Here is a 25907-nt window from a genome sequence, read left to right as displayed (position 1 = left end):
TTTAAATGAGGACATGGGTATAGTTGATCCCTTGAAATACAGGAATGAGACATAAGTGGGCTTGTTCACCTGAGTTAAAATTTAAATGGATTCGTAATATTTTCCTTCAATTTAGATAACATTTTTCTAATTTGGAAAAAAAAAATGGCTTAGCTGTACTTGGGATTTACAAATACATCTGTGCACCTTTAATTTCACTACGGTAATTACCCATCCTTGGTGTTACGAGCCTTTTCTAAGCAATATCTTCCTATCTTCGCTTGGGCTTTCCATACAACACATTTTGTTCTTACTCCCCTAGCTTCTCTAGATCCTGTGTAGCTGCTGGTTGGAAACTAAACATTTCAAGTCAGGCACCAGGACCCTGACTAAAAGACCCAAGACTGGGTTGCAAATAACTTCCAGAAACTCATTTTGCTCGTCCCTTTTAGCTGTGACAATAAAGGAGAGGAAGGGACAAAGATCACTGGGGGAGAACAAGTCAACAAAAGCAAGTAACTGGTGGAGTTCACCACCTGACACGCCATACGTTGAGTTTAGAAGGCTTGTGTATTTCCTGTGAAGGATCTTGTGTGCTTTGTCAGGGCAAACTCATTGCTGAGTAAGAGGCTAGTAATGAAACGGTTATTAAGTTTGCAGTCTTTTTCCTAGCTGGAGGAAAATCATATCTAAAATATCTTCTATAAACAACACAGTAGCTGCTTTTCCTCTTTTGCCCCTTACCTATTTTCTTATGTATCTACTTCTATTCTGGAGTAGACCTAAGCTGTTTACCTTCCCTCCTTCACCCTCCCTCCCCACCTGAGTGCCTGCTGTTTGCTGTTCTAATAAGTCACCAGGTGGAAAAAGATTTTATGACCCTGCAGAATCAACATCATGTGAGGCTAAAATGGTAGACAATAGCCTAAATGGAAACCAGCACCATGGTCCCGTGGAGGTGGAAGGGTCAACAGCTCTTACAGAAGACTGAAAGCTCATCCTGCCAAGTGTTTCAAAATTTGGGGGACAAAATATGTTCTCTGCTCTTCACTTGGCCTTTGCTAAACCAGCCTGAAGGCTGCTCAGGATAGTGGCAGTGACGGTGTGGAGCAAAATCTGTCCACACAATTTTAGCGGAGACACGTGCGCAAGCTCAGCCCCTGCTCTGTGCTGTTTGGAAGCCATGCATTTGCATTGGTATGATGCCAATCCTTGACTAAGACACCTGGTCTCCAAATAGGCATCAGTTCCTCATGCCACCTGCCACGACTTCCAATTTGGAGCTCCCTCCAGTAACAGGCTTGTCTGTTGGAATCTAAAAAATATGAACCGCTGTCTCAGGTCTGTTTCTCTGAGAAAGAAATGAGTTTAAAAAAAAAGGGAAAAGCAAGCTGATCAGGCAGCCACGCTGGGTCACGGCTGCAGTGTGGTAGCGATGCAGCGGGGGCTCGGAGGCACGCGGCACCTTGCTGCCCCTGTTACGCAGAGCTCACGCAGTGCTCAGCAGAGCTGGTGGTGGGACCACGAGTGTCCTCATCACGTCAGCAGGGTCAGCTGGAGAGTCACCTCACATTCCCTGCCTGACTGCTGGTGGTGGGAAGAGCTCGGGGAACAAGTTCAAGGAAAGGTTTTAATGGCAAGAGGGCTCACAGAGTACTTCTGCTCTGTTGCTTCGCATCTTCTTTTACATGCCTTTTTATCAAGGCATTTTTGAGTAGGAAAATCATTCTGATTAAAGCGACTTAGAAAATGTTCATTCTGCTTTGAGCCCTACAGAAGGCTTATGGGATTATTTGCAAGATGTTATTTCTTAGAAAACACAGAGGATTTCTGCAACAGAGGAAAACGTTTCCAGATAGCTAATTACCTAGTGCTTAAAAATAGGGCATTTCATTTACGAGGCATCTGGTCTCTCTCATTATTTATGGCACACCTCAGAAGACTACTTTAAGAGCATCACTGAAGAGTAAATGCCAAAGGCAAATTATATGATTTATTCATGGTAGATTGGCTCTTCTGGAAGGGAAGAACTCATGACCTTAGAGTGAAGCTGAAAATCCTGCTGCCTCCACTTATCATCAACTGATCTCAGTCAAGGTGCTGACCCTGGGAGTGGGCCCTACAGAAAGTAGAAGTTTTTTCCTTCCATTTTGAGTTATTTGGTATTTCCTGTATGATAAAGCGACAGGGAGAACTGAAGCCAAGCAGGTTAGCATCTCCTACTCCGGTTTCACCCAAGCTAACACTCTCATAGTTGTAGAGTCAGTACATGGGTTTTGCACTAATCTTTTGTAAATGTGATGTTAGAATTGGAAAATCAGGCCCTTCTAATGATGGAAATAAGTGTGGAATAGGACTCGTATTACAATGCTTAGAGGAAGCTGGTCATTCCTGCTTGTTTTCCCTTTGTAATAATAGGATCAATCCTCCCCCCCCCCCCGAAAAAAAAGAGAACACCCCAAACAAAACAAAACAAAACAAAAAACCAAGTGTTTATATTAATAAAACTGTAGAAAAAGTTTCTTTAAAATCATTGGTACGACCTTTCTCTTTAAGATGAACTGAAGGAACTATGTGACATTTCATCCCGTTTTACCTAATAATTACAAAGGGGGTAAGTTTTACTCAGAAAATCAGAGGCATCACTTGCCTGTCCCAGTTCCTTTTCAGTGAATTTCAAAGTCCAGTGATGTTTCAGACATAGTCTGTCTCCTCAGTCGCTTCACAGACACAAAGAATTGTAATCACAAATCACATTATGCTGAGCTCAGCTTTCAACAGAACAACGCTAGCTGCGTTAAAACAGCGTCTCCCAAGCAGACATCTCAGCTGTCCCTTGTTTTCAAAGACATCCCTCAGTTCATTCCCAAATGTATGCATGTTTCTCACAAATGTGATGACTCTGATGTTTTACTGTTGAACAGCAGAAATTTAAGAACTATCAACTGCTTTCTCCCCCCTGCGCAGTGTCAGGTCCCAGTGGTGTACAGGCTGGTGCGCGTTTTTAACTCCGCATCCAGCATGAGTGGTTCTGCTCACTAGAACTGCTCCCAGTCTGGATAAAACTAAGCACCCGCTAAATCTTTATAGAAGAGGGATTTTACTTTTTTTTTTCTTTTTTTTTTTTTTTTCTTTTCCCAGCAGCTCTGTTTTCCTTCATAAATCCCTACTCACCCTTTGAAACAGGGCTCTGCTTTCCAGCAAAGTGGCAATAGGTAGGAATGGACAACACCCACATTTTCTGAAAGAATCCTCTTATGTGCCTCTTCTTGGGCTGCAGACCATGTTTGGGTGTGGAAGCTAAGATACTTTTGTTCCTATCTCCCACAGACTTCAATTACTTTTACTTAAAGAAATAATTGCGACACTGCTGACTTGCAATTTAATTGTAAATTTAAAAAAATGTGGTATATTTCTGAAAGCCTGGAACCACGCTGCTTTTTGACTCATAGCAACAGGTGTGGATTTCTTTAGGGCACCTATGTATGAAGGCTAAAGATTAATGAAGGTTAGAAACCAACATTTTAAACACACTTCTTGCAGGTTACTGTGGCATGACAGGAGCTCATAGAGATTGGAAAGATGTCCTGTGTTATGCCTCTAGGTGTTTCCTTCAATATATGCAGGTTTCTGACCAGCCAAGCCTTAAGATCGTAATCCTGGCTGCTCAGAATCCCTCTTTGAATGGAAAACAACCTTTTCTTGAAATACAGGCAGTGTGGGGTCACATAGTCACAAGCTGTGACACTGGCAGTGTGCTGGCCGTTGTGGTCACCACTAAGGGCAAGACCACGGCCTGTGTGGATTGATTGGCATGGTAAAGCTGTGCCTGAACTTTCTGAACACTGAAGATTTTCATGGCCTGTGTTTTTGGCACGGTCACCCCCAGTTGCCACGCATACTCTGGGTTTGAGTCAGTTGTGGAAGATGGGATGGTCATCACTGAGGGGAAACTGGGGAGGGATTGCGGAGCAAGCAGCAAGGAGCCCGCAGGGCGTTCTGAAGATGGACTGAGAATGGCAGCTGCCATCCCTGAAGGTGTTTAAGAGACTCGTGGACGTGGTGCATTAGTGAGGGACTTGGCAGTGCAAGATGGAAGCCGGACTCGGTGATGCTGAGGGTCTTTCCCAACCCATGACTGTGCTAAAGAAGGGGGTGCCAGCAGGTTTTTTTCATAGGGCGGACCCTCAGAAACACCACTTTCCTTCCCCTCCTCCAGGCCAGTCCCTAAACTCCCCCAGAGCTCAACGCCCCCTCGGACAGCACTTGCCGAACCGCCCCCCTCCCCCGCCTCGCCCGCCGCCGCCTCACGGCGCCCGTGAGGGGGCGGCGCGAGCTCCCCGCGCCCGCTAACGGCCGCCCTCGCGCCGCGCCAGCCCTCCGCCAGGGGCGCGCGCCCCCAGCTCCGCCGCCGCCGCCGCTTGACCCGCGCGAGGCGCCGTAGCGCGGCCGGGCGGCGCTGGGCTCCCGGGGGCGGCCGCCCCCCGCTGCTGCCTGAGGCCCGGCGCCGCGGGGCCGCCCCTTCGCCGCCGCCGCCGCCGCCGCTGAGGGAACGGCCCCCGCCCCGCCCGGCCGCGGGGGCGGCCCGCCAGGCGGCCCCTCCTCGGGGGAGGCCGCATGGGCAGGCGCTGCGGGGCGCCGCGGTCGCCGGCAGAGCGGCGGCTGGGCGGCAGGTAGGGGAGGCTGGGGGCCGGGAGCGGGGCCGGGGCGGCCCCCGCGGCACCCCCCTGCCGAGGGGCAGCGTCCGGCCGGAGCCCCGCGGTGGCGGGCGGCAGCCCCTGGCCGCGCTCTCCCCGGGCGGTGCGGCTGCGGAACGTGCCCTGCCTGCCCCGCCGGGTGTCGCCCCTTCTGCCTGCGTGTCCTCGGAGCGGAGCTCGGTCCGTGGGAGGTAAAAACTCCCTCGTGGTTGTGCCGCGGCTCCGGGCTGTAAGGATCGAGCGCCGCGTTGCGCTTTCCGGGCTGCAGAGCCCGGCTCCGGGGCAGGCACAAGGGGCTGGACGGACCCCGTTGATTTTTGTGGTTGTAGGAGCTGATGCTGAAGCGTAGGAAGATCAGGTTTCTTGATCTGATCTGAATTGATTTAGAGCTGCTAAATGGTAGTAAAAAGAAGGATCGCTTGTATGGACGCCTCTGAGAATAAATAACGCTGCATCCATCTTTATTATTAAATCTTGCATTTGGCGTTTCTCGTAAAGAATGAAGCTTAAAAAATCATTGCGAATGTTTTACTGACCCCTGGGTGCATCTTTCAGTTTAGATTGCTGCTGATTTGATCCTCTGGAATCTGCAAAAGGAAAGCCTGCCAGCCTCTGTGAATAGCTTTGCAGTGTAACAGGAGTGGAGTCCCCGAGCAGAATCCCTGAGAGATGTGTGAACAAGCGTGAGCAAAGCTGAGCACCTTGGTATTTCTGCCTCAAACCTGGGCTCGTTCCCCAGGCACGGTTTGCACGGGGTGTAATACCCTCCTGATACCTGGAGATGATGTCGGTTGAAGGGTCTACAATAACAAGTCGGATCAAAAACCTGCTTCGCTCCCCTTCCATTAAGCTGAGAAGAAGCAAGCCTGGGAACAAGCGTGAAGATATCGGCAGTAAGGTGAGTACGGTGTGGTGCTGCCAGAATGCCTCGACTTTGTTGCCTGTGGTCCCATCTGTACCGAAAATAGTGCTTTGGGAGGCCTGGTGTGACCACAGAATTGTCTTTTAGTTGAGATCCTTACGGTGCTGCAAATTCTTGCAAAAGCCAGGGTCTCTCTTTCGAAAGGCACTCTGCTTGTGGTGTATGTGACTGGAGGTACTCAGTCTGAAGATACTGTATTGGAAAGCTTTTGGGGTTTTGTTCATTCTGGCATATGGAGATGTTATGGATGACTGACAGGAGGAACATAATGCTCTTTTTTCCTCCACATTTCCAACTGCTACCCAATGTTACAGGCAACTAATAATCCACAAAGACCTGTTTTTCCATGTAAGCGATGGCTGCCGGCCCCACGGGGGAGTGCTCTGTGAGCACCTGGGGAAGGGTGGGATGGTCTGAAATGTGATTTGTGTCTCTGAGGTGGCCATTCAGGCAGGGGTTGCATTCCACAGTCCTGCATGGGCTTTCCTCCATCTTCCCTTCTCTGTGTGCTTCAGACTGAGCTCTCTCTTCTCTAGGAGATGCCTTGTCTGGGTGTAGTTGGTTCAACCTGAAAAATTCCTCGTTCCTCTCGGTGCTGCAGAGGATTCCTGACAGACAGTCACTCACTGGGAATTGGCTGGTGTCATGAGGAGAGGAGGCTGACTTCTCCCCAGCTGCAGGGAGAAGAGGAGCTGGGTGGCATTGCCTTGTGCTGAGAGCAGGCGCCTCTGAGTCAGGGCACCTGGTTCTTTCCCTGCCACTGATTCACTTGTAACCCTGGGCAAATCACTCAGCGTCTGCATAACTCCGGCTCCGTAAATAGCGAGGTTAGTCCCTCCCCCCTTGTGAAGACTCAGTAATAAATAAGAAATGCCTGTAATCCATGAATGCAAAGCGCGTTCATTTGTCTCAAAACAGTAGTGCTGCAGTGAGGAACGTGTGTAAAACTGCAGGGGGAATAAATGGCTCTTTATTTAAATGGCCCGTTCCAGCATGAAATCCTGCTCTGGAAGCTCTGGTTCAGGTCGGAGGTTCCCTGAGATGGCTCTTGTGTACCAAGGAACACAACGCTCCTCTCTTGTCATGAAAGAGGAAAACCTGCTCTGCTTCCTCAGAGTTGTCTTGAGGAGAGTCCTTGGCGCTTGTGGGCGACCCCTGCACGTGCATGTGCGTGCAGGTACTGCGCTTAGTGCAGCCTGGGTACTGCCAGGGACACATGCCGTGTGTCTCTTGCTGACCTGCGTTCCACAGAGACCTGACAAAACAGCCCAGGGCCACCTGTGCCACCAGGTACGGTGGGGGTGGGCGTTGGATTCTGGCCCTGTGAAAAAAGGCTGAGTTCTGCCTGCTCTGTTTCACAACCGGGACCTGCTGCTGTAAACCCCAGGTCTTCCCTGGTGCCTGTGTCTTTTTAACCTTGCCATGTGCCTTTTAGGAGAGCTCCATTGTATCCCTTGTGCTGTTTCCCGGTGTGCAGTCGGGGCTGCCTGATCCCCTGGGGACATCATGGATTCTTTCCACACCATCAAATTAGGGTTTGAGGGCTGGCTTTTGTGTATCTTATTAGTGAGAGCAGTTAATCAGTGAGACACAGAGAAGCTCGCTGGTAGAAGCAATTTGCTGTGATGGGGAGTTAGGGGCTGGTGGTGGTTTTCCAAACCAGTCTGCTCTGAATTTCTCTCAGATGACTTACAGCCTGCCTTCAGTGGGACAGCTGGGCTGCACAAGGCAAACGGGAGCAGGCCCTTTACCAACAGAACAGCTTCCCCTTTATCCAACAGAACAGCTTCCCCTGTTTGAAATCCATGGAGATGTTTCCTTTGCTCTGTGTGTTCTTCAGCCTTCCAAGGTGAGAAGCAGCTCTCCTTTTCCAAAATAGCAGGAAACAGATCCTCTGAGTCTGCTGTTTAGCACAAGTGTAAATCCTGGGGACTGAAATCTGAGCATCACGCACACTACTCCTGAGGGATCTCTGCTGACCTGCAGGAGGGGCTTTTCCAGGCGTTTTTGGCTCTTGGACTTTTTGAGAAGTGCCTGCTCCGGGAGGTGCGTGTGGCTTCAGTCACATGAATTGGGTGAACCTGGAAATACGGAACGGTCTGTGAACTTAGGCCTAGGATGGAGCAGGACTGTTGCCTTCGATTAACGCGTGAAAGGTGATACGTGCTTCATGCACATGGAAGTAGGTAAAGAGCAAGCTCTCTACAGCTCTGTGGTTCCTCTGAGTTTGTCAGGCTCTTTTTGCAACCAGCTACTCAGTTTAAGATGGACAAGCACCCTCAGTGCCACTACCTTCACTTTTCTAAGCTGTAATTATTCTTTTTTTTCTTTTTTTTATTCCCCGATGTGTGGTAAGTGTCCCTGCTCTTTCCTGAAGAGCCCTTGGGCTGCGCGAGGCCTGACAGGCAGTCTCAGCGGTCAGGGACGGACCCCTCGGGCAGTTTGTCCTGCTGACGAGAAGCTCTGTGGAAATTGGCTCCTTCCAGTGAAGCAGCTGCTGGGCTGCAAGGGGCAGGCTGTGGGAGGCTGGCTGCGCAGAGACCTGTTTGTGCTTCGCCCTGGAAGGGGGAGCGTGGGTAAGCACAGATAGGGAGCGTGGGGGCTGCGCAGGACGTGCCATGTGTGACTTGGGAGCTGTAAGAGGGAACTTGTTTTGTGACTTTTATTAGGACTTATTCCTTGCCTGTAATTAATGCAGGGTTCTACCGTGCTTCCCCCGCGGAGGTCTCTACAGGAGGTCACACAACCACGAATGTTTTAATAAATAAATATATAAAGGGAAGGAACAGGAGCTCTTTAAGTAAAGCTTCTTGACAAATTGGATGTAGTGTTTGGTTTTGCTGCTGCTTTTTGAAAACTTCTGTTTTGTGGGAGTCTTGATTTTTGTTGCTGTTTGACTAGCTCTGTGTTTAGAATATATATTTTTTTGGTTTTCTGATGTGGTAATCCACTTTTTGTATCCTCTTCACAAAAACACTCCCTTTTTTGTGTCAAACTAATACAGACTTAGAGTAGAGTGACTTACCTTTAGGCCTGTTGATTGTCAGGATTGCAACATGTCAGTGTGGAGGCTGGAAGCTAAAATTTCCTCAGATAAGTTGGTTGGCCTGCGTTCAATTTCGAGAGGATTACTAGCCCTACCAGAAACCCAGCTATGCATCTGGTCGCCATGCTTGTGATTCCAGTAGGGAGACAGTTAAAAACTGGGAAGCGAGTGCCTTTGAAGCTGCATTCATCGTGCTGCATGCAAGACACTGGACAGCAGGGAAGCACGACAAGCCTCAGCCATCTCCTGTTGCTGAAATGCTCCGCTTGCTGTTTGCACCCTGCACCTCGGCACCAGAAATCTCTCTCTGCTTATAGAAGTAATGTACCTGAGCGGGTAAAGCTCCTGCAGGGAATGTTCGTATTGTTAAGCTCTACTCCTGTAGGTATAAGCATCTTCTGTGTGTGTGTGTGTGTGTGTGTTCCTCAGTAAACCAGATCCACAATGTCACTGTAGAAACAAATCGCTACAAAATCTGCATACAGACTTCTCCTTAAAAGCGTAAGCCAGAGAGTCAGAAACGCACTTGGAATTTGCAGCTTGTTTCTTTGATCTCTGCTGTTTTTTTCTGAGCTAGAAATATTTCAAGTTGCCAGTTCACAACAGCGCCTTGACTAAAACCTGACGTTCCCCAGCAGGATGCCGTTCAGCACAGGGACTGGTGTATTCTGGTCTCCCCCTCGTCAAACATCGTGCAAACATGTGCAGCTGGAACGAATGCTTGTTGCTGCTGCACGGTGCTGGGTTGGACCGGACGGCTCTGCAAAACCTTTTTAGAGTTTTTGTTCAGAAAAAGAGCCCTCTGTTGTTCCTGATGGGACAGGGCTTCCTGTCCTCTGGGAAGGAGTGGTTGGCCCAAACGTGTGCCTCTCTGAGCGGGAAGTGCATGGGCACAATTTATGAGGAAAGCAGTTCTGTGGAAGCTTGAGAGCCCATTCCCAGCCCGGTTCTCCAGCTCCTTAGTTCCCTGAGAAGCTGCGGGGCTTGGCTAGGACCGCAAGCCATGCTGGATGCAGCAGAGTGGAGTGATACTGCCGGCCTGCCTGTAGCTGCCTGCCTTCGGTATGCAGTCCTTTTGGTGTGAAAATATTAGAGCTTCCAATGTGAATCACTTCAGATGCTGCTGGTCCTAACTGGATCAGCTGAGAGTTGCTGAACCTCAGCTGGAACAGAACCAAAACACACACAAGTCTGATTCAGAGATACGTGTGCTTCAAAAATCATCACCTCTTATTAAATTGTTTTAAGGTGCAGCTGAGGCTTGTTGCGGGGCACAGTTCTTTGTAAGTCTTTGGGAACAACGTGGTCCCGCAGCAGCATAGCCTGCTGGCTTCCTCGGAGACCACTGCAGCCAGTGGCACAGCTGAGAGGACACTTCCAGCCCAGGTCAGGCCTGCTGCTGCTGTGCCTGCTCTGCTTCGGTATCTGTGAGTGTTGCTTGGCCCCAGCTGATAGCTGGGGATCTCACACAGCTCTGCACCGCTCAGTCTAAACACACCCAACAGCTTAGGGGCTGCTGTCTGGAGACGGAAGGGATTTCGTGGCTGTCCCTGGTCAGGCTTATAACGGTGTCTCTTAAAGCAGAGGATAAAGGCTGATGAGGCACTCCACAGCCAGACCTGCATGTCAGTGGCACGTCCGTATCTGTGGATGGTGTCAGTGAAGCAATGAGTGTGTCATAGTGCAGGGGCCGAATCCTTTCCTACTGCGCTGCTCTGGTCCCTTCTACTTCACCCTCAAATACATGGTGCTCAAGATGGCCCTGTGTTTGCTTAACAGTTACATGCACAGGTTTTCCTCACTCCACTCGTTGCTCTGTGCACGTTACGCCTTGTCCTGCAATTACAGGGTGATCTGGCTAGGTCTCCTGGCCTGGATTGGAGCTTGCTGTGAGTGTTAAATGTGGCTTATAGCCACAAGGCCTGTCAAAGCTTTTCTGCTCCTGGGCTGCAGCACCAATTGCTTCTGGTTCAAGGGGATGGATATAAAAGCTTCTAGCAACTCAACGTGTTTGATTTTATAGCCTGCAATTGTATCATGAACCACTGTGACCCTTTCTGCCAAACTTGAGACAAGGTTGCTGGAAAAATCTCACCCTTCTGGCCACCCCTAAATAACATGCTGCCTTTACCATGAGGGACAGCAGGAAGCCCGCCACACAGCGGGGTGGGAGCAATGGTTTGCTGACAGCTGGGGTGCAGCTAGCGTAAGTAACACAAATCAGGTCACTTGCTGAGAGGGTTTACGTGGCTATTGCTTCCCCTGGGCGGTCACGTGCTGGATGGTCTCGGAGCTTCAGAGGTCTTGAATTGCATGTTGTTCTTCCTCTCCTTCAGATGAGCGGGGTATTCTGAGAAGGCACGTGGGACTTAGAAACCCAACCTGGCTGCAGAGACCAGTAAGCAGGTTTTATTCTGTCCCTGCTGTGCTGGATAAGCCGTGCACATACAGATTGACAACCCCTTTTGCTCGCGAGCTGTTGTGCTGCAGCGGGCAGCGAGGCACTTTGTGTTTGCCCAAGACCCGGCCGGGGCAGTAAGGTGGCAGAGCTCCGGGCTGGGCAGTGGTGCTGCAGGTGGTGGGTTTGTTGCTTGCTGCTCGGGGCTGTTCATCACCGTGGGGCGCTTCACCGTGGTGAGGAAAGGCGTCCACAGACACAGTGGAAAGAGACCTCCTCCGACACGTACCGTCTGTTTTGCTGCCTGCGCGTGGTGGTGTGTTCTGCTATCTGTGGTGTATTGTCTGGTGTGTTTCAGGGAAAAACAGTTGACGTGTTGGTTGGGAGCCAGGCCAGGTTGGAGCACTATCTGCTTCTGTTTCATCAAGGGCCTACAGATGCCTGTAAAACGACACAGACACAAATGACATAAATGTATATTTTTGTCACCCTCCTTTGTTTGGTGGAAAGCAACAGCAGGGCACCACCTCCGTTTCCAGCTGGGAAACTGGTGGTCAGCATTTTGGTGGCCGTGCAGAGCGGAGCAGGTAGGGCATCCTGTCGATCAGGTCTTAGGGAGAGGCGCTTCGTTAGCCTTGGTATGGTTTTATCCGTGAGGCTGAAAGCAAATACCATGCGGTAGGTAGTCTTTGGCTTTTGGTACAAGTGTCTTGTCTTGATGTTTGGGGCAGGGAGTGGTGCTTACATGGCACTCAGACGGTGCTTAGCAGGAGCGGAGCCCTCATATTAGCACTGAGTGATCCCAACTAAGGTCTGAATAATTATCTAGTGCCAAACCTGGCATCAGACACTTGAGGCTTCTCTTTCTGTCTGATGTACCTGCCTCCTCCGCACAGCTGGAAGCTTCTGAGGACTTGTGTGCAGGTGCAGCAGGGCATCTCTGGAATCTCGGGATTCCAGCTCCACACGTGGGCTGCTCCCTGCGCCTGAAACCCTGCGGCTCTGCTGAGGCTGTGCCCACCGAAGGGTGGCTACTGCAAGTCATTTCCTTTCACCACAGCGCTGTTTAGCCTTGTCCTGAGCGTGTCCACTTGTTGTGCAAGGAAAATACGTCTGAGGCCTGCGGCTGTTGTAACCGCTGATCTGTGCTGTGTGATCTGTCTTCAGAAATATTAGTGCAAAGGTGGATCGCTGGCTGTGCTTGTATGACTGTAGCAGCATCCCATCTTTATCTTGCTTCAGTCAGCGTTGGACAGATGTGATGAAGTAGACCCAGTCCAAAGGAGCTTTTAAAAAAAAAAAAAAGGGAAAAAAAGGTGGGGAGTGGGGTAGGGAACGTGCTTTTCCTACACAGACGTGGCTCCAAACTCCCACAGGAAGTCTGAAGCAGAACTAGAAATTGAATCCTGATCCTCTGAGGCCAAATCTTAGCCTTAGCCGCAAAGCCCAGCCTCTTGCAGATTACCAAGGATGTTTCTCACTTCGCCCATTTGAGGACCGTGTGTTCATTTAGGATTATTTGCTTAAAAGTCCCCAAACCACGCTGCTGTAAATGCTGATTTGATTCTGTTGTCACTAATGATTTCAGTAGCTCTGGTGACGATGGCTTTCCAACAGGCTCAAGCAGATTAAGAACCATCTGAATTAAAGCTGTGGAAACCCCAGTAAGCCTTGTAATTTTGCTGATGTCCCAGGAGATCAGGACTGTTGTTAGTTACTGATTGGAAATAGTACTATAGAAAAGGCTATGAACCGCTGGTATATTTAGTGTTTCCAAGCCAGTAGCAATAAAAGCCAGTCCTGCTCGTCCTCCAAAATACAGCATTAAAGGTCACAGTGGGTCGAGAAGGCTAATACGAGGTAACTGCTATGAGATTTCTGCCCCGGTGGAATTTGGAAAGCGGCATTTCTTCCTTACAGGTGCGGCTCTCACGGCGATGTTCCTTTCATTTCTGCTTCTCCCAGCCGCTTTGCAGAGCTCGGCTGAGGCTTCCCCCGTCGTGCATCCAGAGCCTCCCTTCCCTGGAGGAAAGCAGCTCAGCGTGGGGTGTGTGGCGGCAGAGTCACAGCATCTCCGCTGCAGCCCGGATGCTGGGGCTGCAGGAGCGTTGAACAGGGCCGAGGGGGAAGGCGTGCGTGCGGGAGCCTGGCTCTAGGGGTGCCGGTTCTCGTCCGGGCCCTCACCGCCGTGCCCGTGCGGCCGAAGCGGGCGGAGGCGGCCCCAGCCCCGGTGCGGCCCCAGCCCCGCGGCACGGCGCGGGCAGCTCCCGCCGAGGGGGCGGGGCCTGGCGCCGCCCGTCGCCGTGGAGACGCCGCCCGGCCAATCCGCGTCGGGGGAGGGCGGGGCCCCGCCGGCCTGGCCCCGCCCCCCGCGCGGGTTTTGGCGCGCCCCGTGCCCGGCGGCGCCCTGCGGCGGGCCCGCGCCGCGTCCCTTAAGCGCAGCGTCTGGGGGAACTGCCGGCAAGCCGAGCCCCAGGGCTGGGCAAACGTAACGTGCCCACAGCCCGTGTCGCACAGAGTGCTCCTTGGTGTTCGTGCGTGCAGCCCCGGTGACCCAGGTTTCAGGCTGAACATCAAGGCCACAAGGCAGCACCAGGTTGCCCCGCGTGATAACACCGTCCTCCGGGGCAGGGGATGTGGTTGCATGAGGTGTACTGGGCAGCTTCCAGCTCTGCATCTCTGCCAAGGGCAATGAACCGTCTTTGTCATTTTAGGAAAACTTGCCTCTTTGTGAAATAAAAGGGTTTTACGAGGCGCCTGAAACCTGGGGAGCTCCTAAGGTAACCAGGAGTGACGAAATGCTGCTGTCTGCAGAGAGCCCTGGGATGTTCCACTGGGAAGAGAAGAGTGCTTGTTGTGATAAAGCATTTAATTTTGCTGCCAGGACTTTCCAGAGGTTTAAAACAATTGGGAATACTCATCACCTACTGCCTAGAGGTTTGTTGGCAAGCAACAGAAACTCTTTTCTTTCTGCTGGTAGTTTTTTCTGGCACTTAGGGCCTGTTGTACTGGGAGGAGCAACCCGGCCCGCCTTAGCCGGCAGCCCTTGCTGAGGAGGGGAGGAGGCTGTGTAAACAATCCTGGAAGTCTGCAGGCAGAGAGGAGCTGCTGTTCCTGCCCCGGGTTGTGGGGACGGGAGCTGTGGGCCCAAAGCATGTTTGTGTAGCGTGTGGGGTTATTCTGAGTTGGGGAGTCCTCATGCTGAGGCGATGGCAGAGCTGTAAATCATCACTGATCAGCGTAAGCTGCAGAAGCAGTTTGGGCAGGAGGAAGGGCTTAGAAACAAAATCCGTTACAAAATGTGGGTGATTTCCCTCGCTGGGGAGCGGGAGGAATGCTGTCTTTGGGATGCGGCCACCCAGCTGGCAGAGGGATTTACTTCTAGGTCTGTCTGCCTGGGTTCTGTCCCGAGTCCTGCCCTCCTGCTCTCTGGTGCAATTTCATTTGGATGCCTTTCCTCAGATCCCCAGAAAAGAAAGTACTGTAAACAGCTACCAAGCAGGATTTTGCGTTGTAGGGGATATTTAAATGCTGGGGCCTGGTTGGATGACAGTATGAGTGTGTTTCTATTTTGCTACGTGTATGTGTTTAATAGGAAGAACGTACTCTCTTTGGGTTGAGCGTATGTTACTTTACTTAATGTGCCTGTTAGTACAGTAACTGACCCTCCTTTAGAGAGTGGCACTGATATTGTGTTACAGCTGTAATGTACACAAAGTCTTGCACAACTTTGTATAATGTTTTTACAGTGGCAATGACCTTGAAGGTTTAAAAAATGCATGTGCTTAATTGTGTGTGAGGTAGTACGAGTGTGAGTAGTTCTACTTCACCCAAGGGATGGGGAGATAAGCACCTCTGTGGCTGGTGGCAAGATCAGCGTCTGTGTATGATTCATCTCATGCACATGAGATGTCTGCATGCCTTATATGTATATCATGCAGTTGTCTTTATGATGTTGTTTTGACCATCTCAGCTGCGCTTTGCTAATCCATGTTCCCTGGCTATGCTGGTAACAAGTCCTGTGAAGTTTGGAGCAGACACTGTTTTTTTCCCCCATCCCCCAAGTGAGCAGTTAACCGGAGACATTCTGTGCTACTCCATTTTTCTTTGGTACCCCCATCATCATCCCCAAAATGTGGAACTGTTTCCCTCCTTTCTACCTAGCCAGTTCCACATAAGATGCTGACCTGACATGTTCAGGAGGGCTCCCTGTGGGCTGCTGCCCGGGCCTTGGCCACCCAGGGGCCAGGTAAGAGCAGGGCCTAGCACCGGGATCCGTGTCCCCTTGGCTTGTAGCGGGCGTCTCCCTCGCCTGCGTGCCGCTGGCACCCCTTTCCAGCTGGAGTCCGTGCCTTCCGTGCTCCAGGCCGCGAGCCTGTGGGTGTTGGGCTCAATTCGGGTTCATTAAAACACAGCAGCACTATAGCTATTTCCAGTCCGAGCAGGGTTTGCACGTAGAGCTGTGCTGAGCTGACTGGGGTGCAGCCCGCTAGTTTCTAAGGTTACATTAAAATGCAAGGGGACGCTGGCAGATGCTCTGTGCGCTGCGTGTCTGCCCGTGCGCTGTCACACACCCGGGTCACCTCTCCGTGGTCCCTTGGCAGGCAGACGCGGCATCCCGCTGTGGTACGAGCAGGCTATTAACTTACAGCTATACATCTGCTGGGGCTGCGGTGGGAGTCTGACAGTGCTGTGAGTTGGCAAGGGGCTCACCTAATTTCTTGCTAGATAAATTTTTTGGTTTTCTAATTATTATTATTATCGTTATTCTTATTTTTTTCCTAACCCGGCTTGTGTTTCTGCCCTGGTAGAGTCTGTTCTGGGCACAGTGGAACAGCCAAGCTGACAGTGTTTGTGGGACATTCTTTCCAATTGCTGTGCTCTAAACACATGTACACCAGCATTGAGTTACTTCTGCCTGGAAATAAGCCACAGAGCTATATATAAAATGTATTTGAACTGTGGCAGTAATGTTGTTGGTATAAATAGGAGAAAGGGGTAGCACCAGGGCTTCCCTTCCCTAGAGCTGGCTCGAGAGGAGTTCCCTTTGCTCCATCTCAGCTGAAAAAAATGGGGAAGGAGGCTGAAAGCAACAAGAAAATGTCACGGGGCTAGGCTTCAGGGAAGAGCATGAAGCATGAGAAACTTGGGTCTGGAGCACTGGGCTCCTCTTTGGTGGCTGCCCAGCTCTTCTCTCTTGTGGTGGGTTGCATGTCAGAAATCCCTTAGGCTTTGGTGTGTGGTGACCTGATCCCCCAGGGCCACAGGGTTGTTCTGTGACAGTCTCTTGCGTTCTTGTGACTCCAAAACTGGTGCGGAGTTTTCTTTAACTCTTTCTGACAGACGTTTCCCTTCTCTTGCTGTTGGAGAACTGGTCTGGGCACATGTAGGGCTTCTGTTTGCCCCGGTCATTGTGTTGTGTGACATGTTGTAGGGGACAGCGTGTTGAAGTGATATCACTTTCACAGGTGCACCAGGATGCTGCTGTCGTCTTTTGAACCTTGTGAAGTGTGCTTGGGACTTTTCCCAGGCAGCATTTGTAAGCGAAACAACTTCTGCACTTTCGAAGTACTTGCCTGGTTCTTTGTACAAAATCGGTTGGTGGAAGTCTTTGCTCAGTCAGCGGGGCTGCCTGTGCCGCTATCTGCGGTGTTTTCTGTCAGTAATAGATTTTTATCTCACCCAAAAGAAATGTAGGAAGTGACCTCTATAGAAATAGCAGAAAGTGCTGATAAGCCCTGAGCAGCGGGTTTTAGTCTTTGCTCATGGCTGGTGTTAATTCCATTTTTAAAATGTAAGTGCTTGTTTGTCTTTGGCTAATTTGTAAACTGATCCTTCCATAATGCTGTCTTTTAAGTGCTTTATTGTAGATATCAAGCCTGTGATGGTCTAAGGAGATAAGAGAAGCAAGGTTTGCAGCTAGAAGTAAAGTTCCTAAAACAACTGATACAGAAGAAGAGAAGCAAGATTGTGAACGTGGGTATGATTTCAGGGTGTAGTGCTCTGCAAACAACTCTCTACATTCAGTCCATTCTGCTGTGCTGCAAAGTTTTGTTTTTTAAAGTCAGAATCACCAGTTGCATTCTTACAACTCTGAGGGACGCTCAGCCCCCATTTCATCCTACCCCTCTTTTCTGCCCAGTGATGGGAGCTGCAGCCTGGCTTCACGGAGGGGCTCAGCTCCTGAGCAGTGGGGAGAGCCAAGACCCTGTCCAGCTGTAGCCTGCTACCTCATTGCAGTGCACCCAGCAAGGAATGGGGAAAAGCTGCACAGAAACTTTATAGCTCTTTTTTTTCTTCCTTATTTTTTTTTTTCCCTGCAGGACATGAGCCTTCAGTTTGAGCAAGGTTAACGTAGACAGAGTGGCTCACTACAAATGATAATCAAGGGGGATGTTCTGACTCTAAACATTACTTTGCTGGTAGGTCTTTCTGCCTGTCCTTCAAGTGCTCATCTGCTTTTTATTACCCTTAGACAAACATACTTAGGGCCTGTAGTTCAGGTATTTCTGAGCTACATGTGTCACTCAACATTATTTCTTGCAAAAGACAAACACTGCTAAATGCTTCCAAGTAGGTAAATGCATCTAAAACTTCTGAGTGGAAAATCATGAATCGGGAGCATTGACCCTTTGCTAAGACAGGAGTTCAATGAGCTCTCATGTTCTGCTTTTTATGGCAGAAAATTTTGCTAAGAACTAAACATATAAAAACAGAAGTACTCTGTGCAGCATTTGAGAAACAGGAGTTGGTTGTGTGCCTAGATCTGTGGCTTTCTGAATTTCTAGACAAGGACTGTAAAGAACTGGTGGTATTTTTAATGGTTTGTTTTCTTGAAGTATGGCAGGAGCTAGGTGGCAACACAAACAAAGTGGGTTTTAAGCCTGTGGATAAAAGTTGCTTCCTCTGAGCGTCGTTTCACTTCCTCGGTTCTCACATTTAATAACTCTACCAGCTACACATGCTCATAAGCATCAAGTATAGGATAAAGGAGACCTGCTTTGCCAATGTTATTTCTCATGTTTCTGGGTTTTCTGCACTGAGATGGCAGCCTGCTCCCTTTTTCTGTTTGTTCGGCCACCTTTAACCCCTCAGACAAGTGAGCTTGTGTTGGACTGCTGTGCCTCTCATTTACAGGCTTGGTTTCATTCAGGAAAGGAAACTGACCAGGCACTTGGGGAAAATCACAGGCAGAAGTGATTTGAGGGCAGAGTATGTAGAAAAGGCAAAGTGTACTGAACAAATGATTTAATGTGTTTGTTTAGGATTGCTTTCTAGTTATCTTTATAACTTCTGGTCTCTCTGCGCATGAGGGAGAGCGAGGATAGGATGGTGTTACTTGCTGCTAAATTGCAGGGGAAGTTATTCAGACCTTTTGGGTGTTGGGTCTAGTCCATAAAATCTGCAACAAATTTTATTCTTTGGGAAAGACAAACCCAAGTTCTGCGTCTGAGATAGGTGTGACTCAGTGACGGTTGCCTCTCCTGTAGCACCAGCTTGCGTCTTTGAAGCGGAAAGCTGGCCCTGTGGTGGTGCTCTGAGGGGAATTGGTACGGTGGGAACCTGACGCTTCACCATTAAGGTGTTCCTCTGCAGCTCTGCCTGAGCAGCTCCCCATAGCGGTCGGGTCCTGGGCTCGAAAATCGTATTTCCTAATGCATGTGAAATGCATGCGGAACCAAGCGGGCCCAGCAGTGAAACAAAGCTCCTGACACGTCTCCTGCCAATTTCTACATCTGTCATCTCTCTTACTTGCTTGTTCTTGGGGTATTTCTCCAAAGGCTTTCAGAGGCAGGTTGGTTCTTCAGTGTTGGGGCAGGTGAGACCTGAGGGAGCACGTGGGGGTTTGCAGGAGATATCCCTGAGGTGGCTGAGCAGCAGCTGCAGTAACGGGGTCGCTGTATGACTGACCGCTGGAGACCTTTCCAGCTGTGCTGGGAGGGGAGGCGGTGGCAACAGGGTTGTTGAGGAAGCGATGGAAATCCGTGCTCGTGCTGTTCTCTTCAGTTTGTTTTCTCTGTCTTCAGCACGTGTTCATACGTAGTGCTTCTCCTGGAGGACGTTGTCTCCTTTCTGGCTGGCAGGAGAAATCTCTTGGGTGCTCAGTAGGCACGTTGACTGACGGACGCAAAGAGCTCCTTAATTCTGGGGTGCACAAAGGGCAGCTGATGATAAAGGCCCTTGTGTAAGAGGCTTATTCCTCAGGGCAGAGAGAGGGCAGGGAATGGAGGAAGGGATTGCAGAGAGCTGGGCAGCGAGTGGTGGTGGGGGGAGCTTGGGTGGCTGCCGCTGTATATCCCAATTGGTCTGGGGGAAAAATAATCTCTTTTATGTTCCTTCGATTCAGTTTTAAGCATTCATTAAAATTCTTGTCCCCAGCCTCAAGCAGGAGTGAGATACGGTAGTGGTACAGCATGGTCCAAGCAGTAGATAGCTGCTGGAATTTGGGAGGGAGGTAAGGTTTTTCTCAGCTCTGCCACTTGTTTGTTACATGACCATTATCAAGACATTTCACCTCAGACTGTGTGTGTTTTTCCATCCAGCCCTCTTATATCTGTTTATAGATTGCAAGCTGTGTGAGAGTACATGTTGCTACCTGCTGTGAGCATAGGAGGCCTTCATGTTCACTGGGACTTGTTGCAAGAAATGTGCAACAAACAATAAATACTCCAGAAAATCTTTAGGGAAAGAATGAATACTCATCTCCTTACCACCTGCCTCCTTCCTTGGGGATGCTGTCTGTATGATAAATGCCGTGTACTCCTGTTGTATTTATTCCAACCTTAGCATCTTTATATTACATTATTTTTTTTTAGTATAATTTAAATCAGCTTACAACAAAACCGTTTTCTAATCTCCTGAGCATGTAAGTATTTACTTTCCCCCTTAGAGTCACCGCAGTCTTAGGGAGATGTGTGTGGGAGGACAAGGTGTCTGGTCCTGCAGTCATTCAGGTGCTGCCGGCAGGAGCTTTCAGGTGCGGTGAGAGGCGAGCTCTGTGACCTCGTGTGGAGGACACGGATATCTGCTCTGGGCAAGGTATTGGGGCATAAAAAGGTCAGGCTTTTGTGTACAGAGAATCTCTTTAAGTCTTTCCCAGGGACTTAAGTGCTGCTTAAAGCTGTCTCCTTCTCTGGAAGACCTGCGAAGTCGCCTTTGTGCCAATGAAGGCTGGGTGGATACAGACCAGGTTCAGAGTACCAAGTCAGAAATGACAGTGGGTGACTTTTTAGACAGAACTCCTGTGTAAATCAGTGGTGAAGGACAAAAATAAATTGATTTGGCATGGGGTGTTATGAGTGAGTAAAGAAATCACAAATTATGAGTGTTACTTCAGGCAAGCTGATTAAAATGCTTTCCTTCACCCTATTTAGTTCTGTCTTGTAAGTTCCTACTCTTGTGGGAGCGAGCTCCACCACCAAGTCTCCCCCAACCACCCCTACAGCCCTGGATAAACAGTGCACTGATCCATTTATACCAAAAGTAAGTGCCAGTGAGAAGAAATGAAGGAAGTCAGGGACAGGAATCTCAGCGTGGTACATTTTCTTAAATAGCTTTCCTGCTTTGGTTTCACTCGGCAGGGTTAACTGTGAGGAAGGCTTTCTGAGCCCTCCCTTTCAGTGTATCTGTCCCGTGTCCATGTTTAGTTTGAACGTATGTGTTGTTTATAGAGTTCAGCACGAGGTGATTTAGGACTGAGCTCCGCACCACGGCGGTATCAGCGTTAGAAACGCTATGTTACGGCCCGTGTGTTTAGCTTCTCTGGAGTCGGGAGGTATGCGAAGCTGCTGCAGTTTCCTTGGAGCGGGTGCCCGTACCCGCAGCGAGGCCACGGGCTTTGAACTCCTGGCTGCTTGTGTTTAGGAGCAGCTCAGCTCGGGGCCGGGGCTGCGGGGAGGGACTTTGGCAGGGCCGTAGCAGGAGGACTCCTGCCAGCTCTTGCCTGCGTCCCTGTTTGGTTCTTTCCCTCGTTCTGGTGTCTAGCTTCTCGTGAGTGCTAAAGCCTGTGCGAAACGGAGGGGAAAATGACTGCGGAGAGAGCCTTTCCTATCTGGGAAGTGATGATTAACGATGATAAACGGTGACCCTTACGCTTGGAGAACCGTTTGTTCCTGCTTGATTTCAAACCCTTATATGAGTAACTGAAACGTTGCCCAAGGGAGCTGTATTTAAACTTTTTTTTTTCAACTTCTTCCCCTCACTGAAGCACTTTCTTTGCCTATATTCAGGCCCTGCGTGTGGATTTGGAGGAGGCCAATATATAACACTGCCACACAGTCAGAAGTGCCTTCCTTTGATCTCCACTGCTGGGACAGACTAGGGAAGCACTGCAAGCCCTTGCTTGTACTTAATCCTCTTACAGATATTTCTCCACACTGGGGAAGGTGAATTGGTTCCTTTTTCTACTATGAAGGAAAAATCACCGGACAAATCGCCTATGTGGGAGGGCAAAATTACCCCCTACCTAAAGTGTGATATTTTACGTGCTCTCTTTGCTGTATGAAGAAGTAATGCACATTTGCAAATTGGAAAAAAATCTGTTCCTTGTAAAGAAGTGATCTTGTACAAGTCCAGGTCCCGAGAACTTGAGGAATGGCTTCTTTGAAGCCTGCCCACACAGGACGCATCTCTCTGTTTCCCATAGGACTTGCCTACCCGTGGAGCTGGCCAGATTGACTCCATGTGTAGACATTTAGTCTGGAATAAATCAGGATTGACTCTTTATGTACCAGCAAACCTGTAGCCTGTTTGATGTTGCTTTCTCTTTTTTAAAACATACATTCTTCACAGTTTTGCCTTGCATCAGCAGGAAGAATTCCCCACACCAAAGTCCAAATAGCGTCATCACAACTTTGATGAAGGTGGGCGATTTGCACACACTCCACACCTCGTCCCTTCACCACATTTGTATCTCTGAAGCCTGGATATTCTGAAGGTTTTGTGAACTGTCAGGAAAGTCTGAGTTGGCTTTTATGGTGAGGATGGTGCCTGAATGGGAGAAGAAGTTGCCGCTTTGCCGTGTCTCTAGCCAGGGTTGGTAAGGTTACATGTTTCCTCATCCCTGCAATATTTTGAAATAAATGGGACTTTGTTGTGGGCATGGCAATAGGAGGGCAAAACTGAGGGATCAAGCTAGTGTTAAGTAAAGAAACAGAAGACAATTATTTCACGATAACTAGGTCTTGCTGCAGAAACTGGTAGAAAACTATCCATGTGTGTATCCTCTTTTGCAGGACACAGGGGTGCTTGCACGTGTGTTGCTGTCTGTTCTGAGCTCCCTCGCCATGGCTGCTGGTGGAGGTGCTTTTAACAGTGTTCCACCCACTTCCCCAGGGCTATGCAACAGCATTTATGGCCTCCCCAGGACTGCCTTACTCCAGGTGCACGAAGAAGGCGGCAGAGTGCAGATTCAGCACGTAGCCCCTGACAGCTGGGGCTGACGGGTCAGGAATGCAGTCCTGACAGCTGGAATTGGGCTGAAAGCAGCCAGCACAGTGGGGAGGCCAGGAGGGGAGAGCAGGCAAGAGAGTGTGCGGAGAGATGGACAAACGCACGCACGCTGTGTGCAGGCACGTGTAGAAAGACAGCCCGCAGGGACCCTGGGTTGCTCACGTTCCCTTTCTTCCACCTCCGTCACCATTTTGTTCCCTGTTCTCTCAACTGGATCATTTCTAACAAATGTGTGTGCACGCCCCTGCGCAACCGTTGTAGTGCCACCAGGCAGAGCCATTGGAACCGAGGCTCAGCATCTCTGTGAGAAACGCACCCCTTCTCACCTCCGCTTTTATGCAGGTTCACCCATGTAATGCTTCATGTCACTCAGTGATTCAAAACCTTCTGGCAAGTCAGTTTCTACCCTTGCCACTCTTATGCCAAGGTGCATCAGTCATAATTTGTGTTGTGGAAGATCATTCCCTGTTGTCCTCAAAGTGATTGTTTGGGAAATCAAAATCTCCTAGAAATAGCAACTGCTTGTTATAGGCGATGATGTTCTGGTCTTTTATTTTTCTTAAATTAAAATACGAGAACTTGTTCAGTGGTCAGATATAGCTCTGAATCCTTTCACCCTATGGATGCTGCTTCAGTGTGCTTCCAGCCTATGCTCGACTTGAAGTGTAGCAACAGGTCACGGTGGCGGATTGCATGAAATCTGTCTGATGGTCTTGGAATAGTTCCTAGAAGGTCATTTAGGCAATGGTATGAGCCTGCAGTAGTGGCCATGAGCAAGGCTTGTGAGACTTAATGCAAGAGACGTGGAGACCGGTCTGCCAAGGCAGAGGCGTCCGGAATTGGTCGTGTGTTGGAGCTTGTCTTACTGCTGTTGCTTTTGCAGGTGGAATATTTTCAATCTCCAGGCTTGCCAAGACAGTACTTTTTGCTAGCGCTGGATGCCGAGGGACAGAAGGCTCAGGCTGGAGAGGACAGAAAAGCCTTTTTTTTTTTTTTTTTAAAATCATTTTAAAAAAGAATGTGCATATTCTATGCGCACAGACAGAAGTGGGAGGGGGGGCTTGGGTAGGTGAGGGAGAGAAACCAACTGTGGAGCTGGGGGGTTTTATTGTTTGTGCGTTCTTGTAAGTAAAACATCCCCTGCAGTTAATTCCATCCACCCATCTTCAACCCTCCCTCTGCCAGACCAAAAACAAAAACCCTGACTCCCAAAAAACAAACAGGCAGAGGAACCTGGGCCAAAGCCAGACCTTTGCATGTCAAGCTCAAGTGCAAAACGAATATTTCACAGCTGTGGTATAAAGCCCTGAAATGAAGGCTTTACAGTGGAAATGCTGACAGCCCCTTAAGTAGAACAGTATACTGTAATTAGCGTTCTGCGTTTAATGTGCCAAACGAGGCACAGCAGAGCTAAATGTAAAACTTCAAACCTTTGTTTTTCCGCAGCAGTAACAGGAGATCAGACAGCGTGTTCAGACAGTAGATTAGAGCCTACGACGTGTGTGCTGGTCCCTGGAGGTTAAACGTGCTTTTTTGTGGTGGGGCTCAGGGGCTGCAGGGAGATGTACGAACAGGGCCAGCTGTGAGATTTGGCACTCTGTATCAAATTTCACTTATGTAAGAAATAGCTATTTCTTAAGTGCTGACGCTGACAATGTACAGCTACAATGCATTTTCACGTATCGGGTGCCGGAGTGCATTGATAGAGCTTTGCTGTGTTGCAGCAGGGAAAATACGCTGGCGGCTGTGCGGCAGTGCTGAAAATGTTGGGAGCAGAACCTAGGGAGCTGGGTGTGAAAACTACCATGCTGTTGTGAAACTTGGGCCTGATTTTGGAGCTTTCTGTGTTAGTGTATTGCCAGGGCTGAAGAATACCAGGGTCTCAAGCCTAGCCATAAAAGTGTTCTAGAGGAAAAGAACAGGTGATTACGTAGCCACTCCTCAGACAAGGTGGTAACTGATTGCCTGGTGGCCGCTGTGATGTGCTAGGGAAGGCTTTCCAGAGTAACCCTTGTGGGTTACATACCTCTGGGATTTCTGTGTCCGCCACTTTCTCAGGACCTGTGCTCTTGCACATACATTATTAATATGGCCACCCTCAGTCGGGAGAGAGATGAGGGCAGGCAGATGATGCAGTGGATGAGAGAGGAACTCTGATGGATGTTGTCTTTTTGTGCTGACTCAGTGCTATTAGTTAATTAAATGGATTCAAATGTTAACTGTTATGCACAGGCCTATGGGAGGCCTTCTGAAATAGGGCTTGTCTGCATGTGGACGTTTATTGAAGGAGCCATTCTGGAGTGGAATGGAATAACTGTGTCACCAGAACTCTCTTTGAAGATGTTCTTCTTCATGAATAAATGCTCACAAAGGCATGGATGGGAAGGGGGGAGTTGAAACCAAACGCTTGATTCAAGGATAGATTTCTCTTTCTGTAAAGGAGCAGAGAAGAGAATGGGGGTTACATTTCCAAGTGCAAAGCATCTGGAGTTCTTATCCACGACTTTGTGGAGCTGGATGACCTCTGGGCTGTTGCCTGTAAGTGGTCTTAGATATCAAAAAGGTAGATCAAGTGTTAGAATTAATGGGAGAAAAGAACAGAGAACAAAACGGGAGACGGTATTGATCTACTCTAAACACTTGGTGTGCTCACAGTTGAAAGCTGTATGTAGTCTTGGTTTTTCCTCTTCTGTCTTAGGAAGGATATAGTGGACTTGGAAAGAGTCTCAAAGAAGGGTATCGGAGCTGACCAAAGATAATGAAGTGGCATTCAGGAGAACCAATGAGTAAGTCAAGACTCTTCTTCTTGGAAGAGACAGCATCAGACTGACCCTTGGAAGAGACAGCATTAGACTGACCTAAAGATGGTAGATGCACAGTTCACTCTCTTCCAGTACAAGAACTAGGGGGCATCAAATAACGTTCATAGGAGTCAGGTTTAGCACAGGCAATAAGAGACAGTGGTTCTTGCAGCACGTAACAGGCTGGTGAAGTTCCTTGCCAAATGATGGTGCGAATACTAAGCTTTTAAAGACACAGTGGGATGACTTCGTGGTAGAGAACTCAAAATTATTCTCAGTTTTTAACTCAGTTTTTATTTCAATAAAGTGGGAGGTTGACAGGAGGTGTGAGAGACTCAAATTTCCTTTCTCTGCTTGTCATTTTTCTCCATGCATTTGTTTATAATACTGTTCTGTCTAACTTTTTTGCTTATGGCTGAAAATGGAAACAGGAACCAGTGTCTGATCCAAGATGGCCAACCCATGAAGTCCCGAGCAGGCGTGCCTGCTTGCAGGACGTGGTTTTCCCAAGCTGTAGCCTCTTGCCTAATGCTGTAGGCATTTGGGCGTGTGGGCAGCCCTGTACAGTACCACCATTTTTTCTCTCCTTGGTGGCCTTTTTGTGCACCCGAGG

General features: G+C 49.3%; 1 protein-coding gene across 8 annotated transcripts in view; it reads left to right on the top strand.

Moving 5' to 3' along the window:
• The first annotated feature begins 4443 nt into the window (after positions 1-4443).
• Positions 4444-25907, top strand: part of MAPKBP1 (mitogen-activated protein kinase binding protein 1) — a 93744-nt gene continuing 72280 nt past the window's right edge. For 2 of the 8 annotated variants that reach the window (XM_066997782.1, XM_066997778.1), the window contains exons 1-2: positions 4446-4652; positions 5232-5574. In XM_066997782.1, the coding sequence (XP_066853883.1) occupies positions 5458-5574 (117 nt within the window). In that variant the 5' untranslated portion in view covers positions 4446-4652; positions 5232-5457. The other 6 variants (XM_066997780.1, XM_066997779.1, XM_066997781.1 and 3 more) reach the window with 5 other exon arrangements.

The sequence above is a fragment of the Anser cygnoides genome, chromosome 5 (genome assembly GCF_040182565.1).
Source record: "Anser cygnoides isolate HZ-2024a breed goose chromosome 5, Taihu_goose_T2T_genome, whole genome shotgun sequence".
Classification (NCBI taxonomy): domain Eukaryota; kingdom Metazoa; phylum Chordata; class Aves; order Anseriformes; family Anatidae; genus Anser; species Anser cygnoides.
This window is presented reverse-complemented; position numbering and strand designations above follow the sequence as displayed.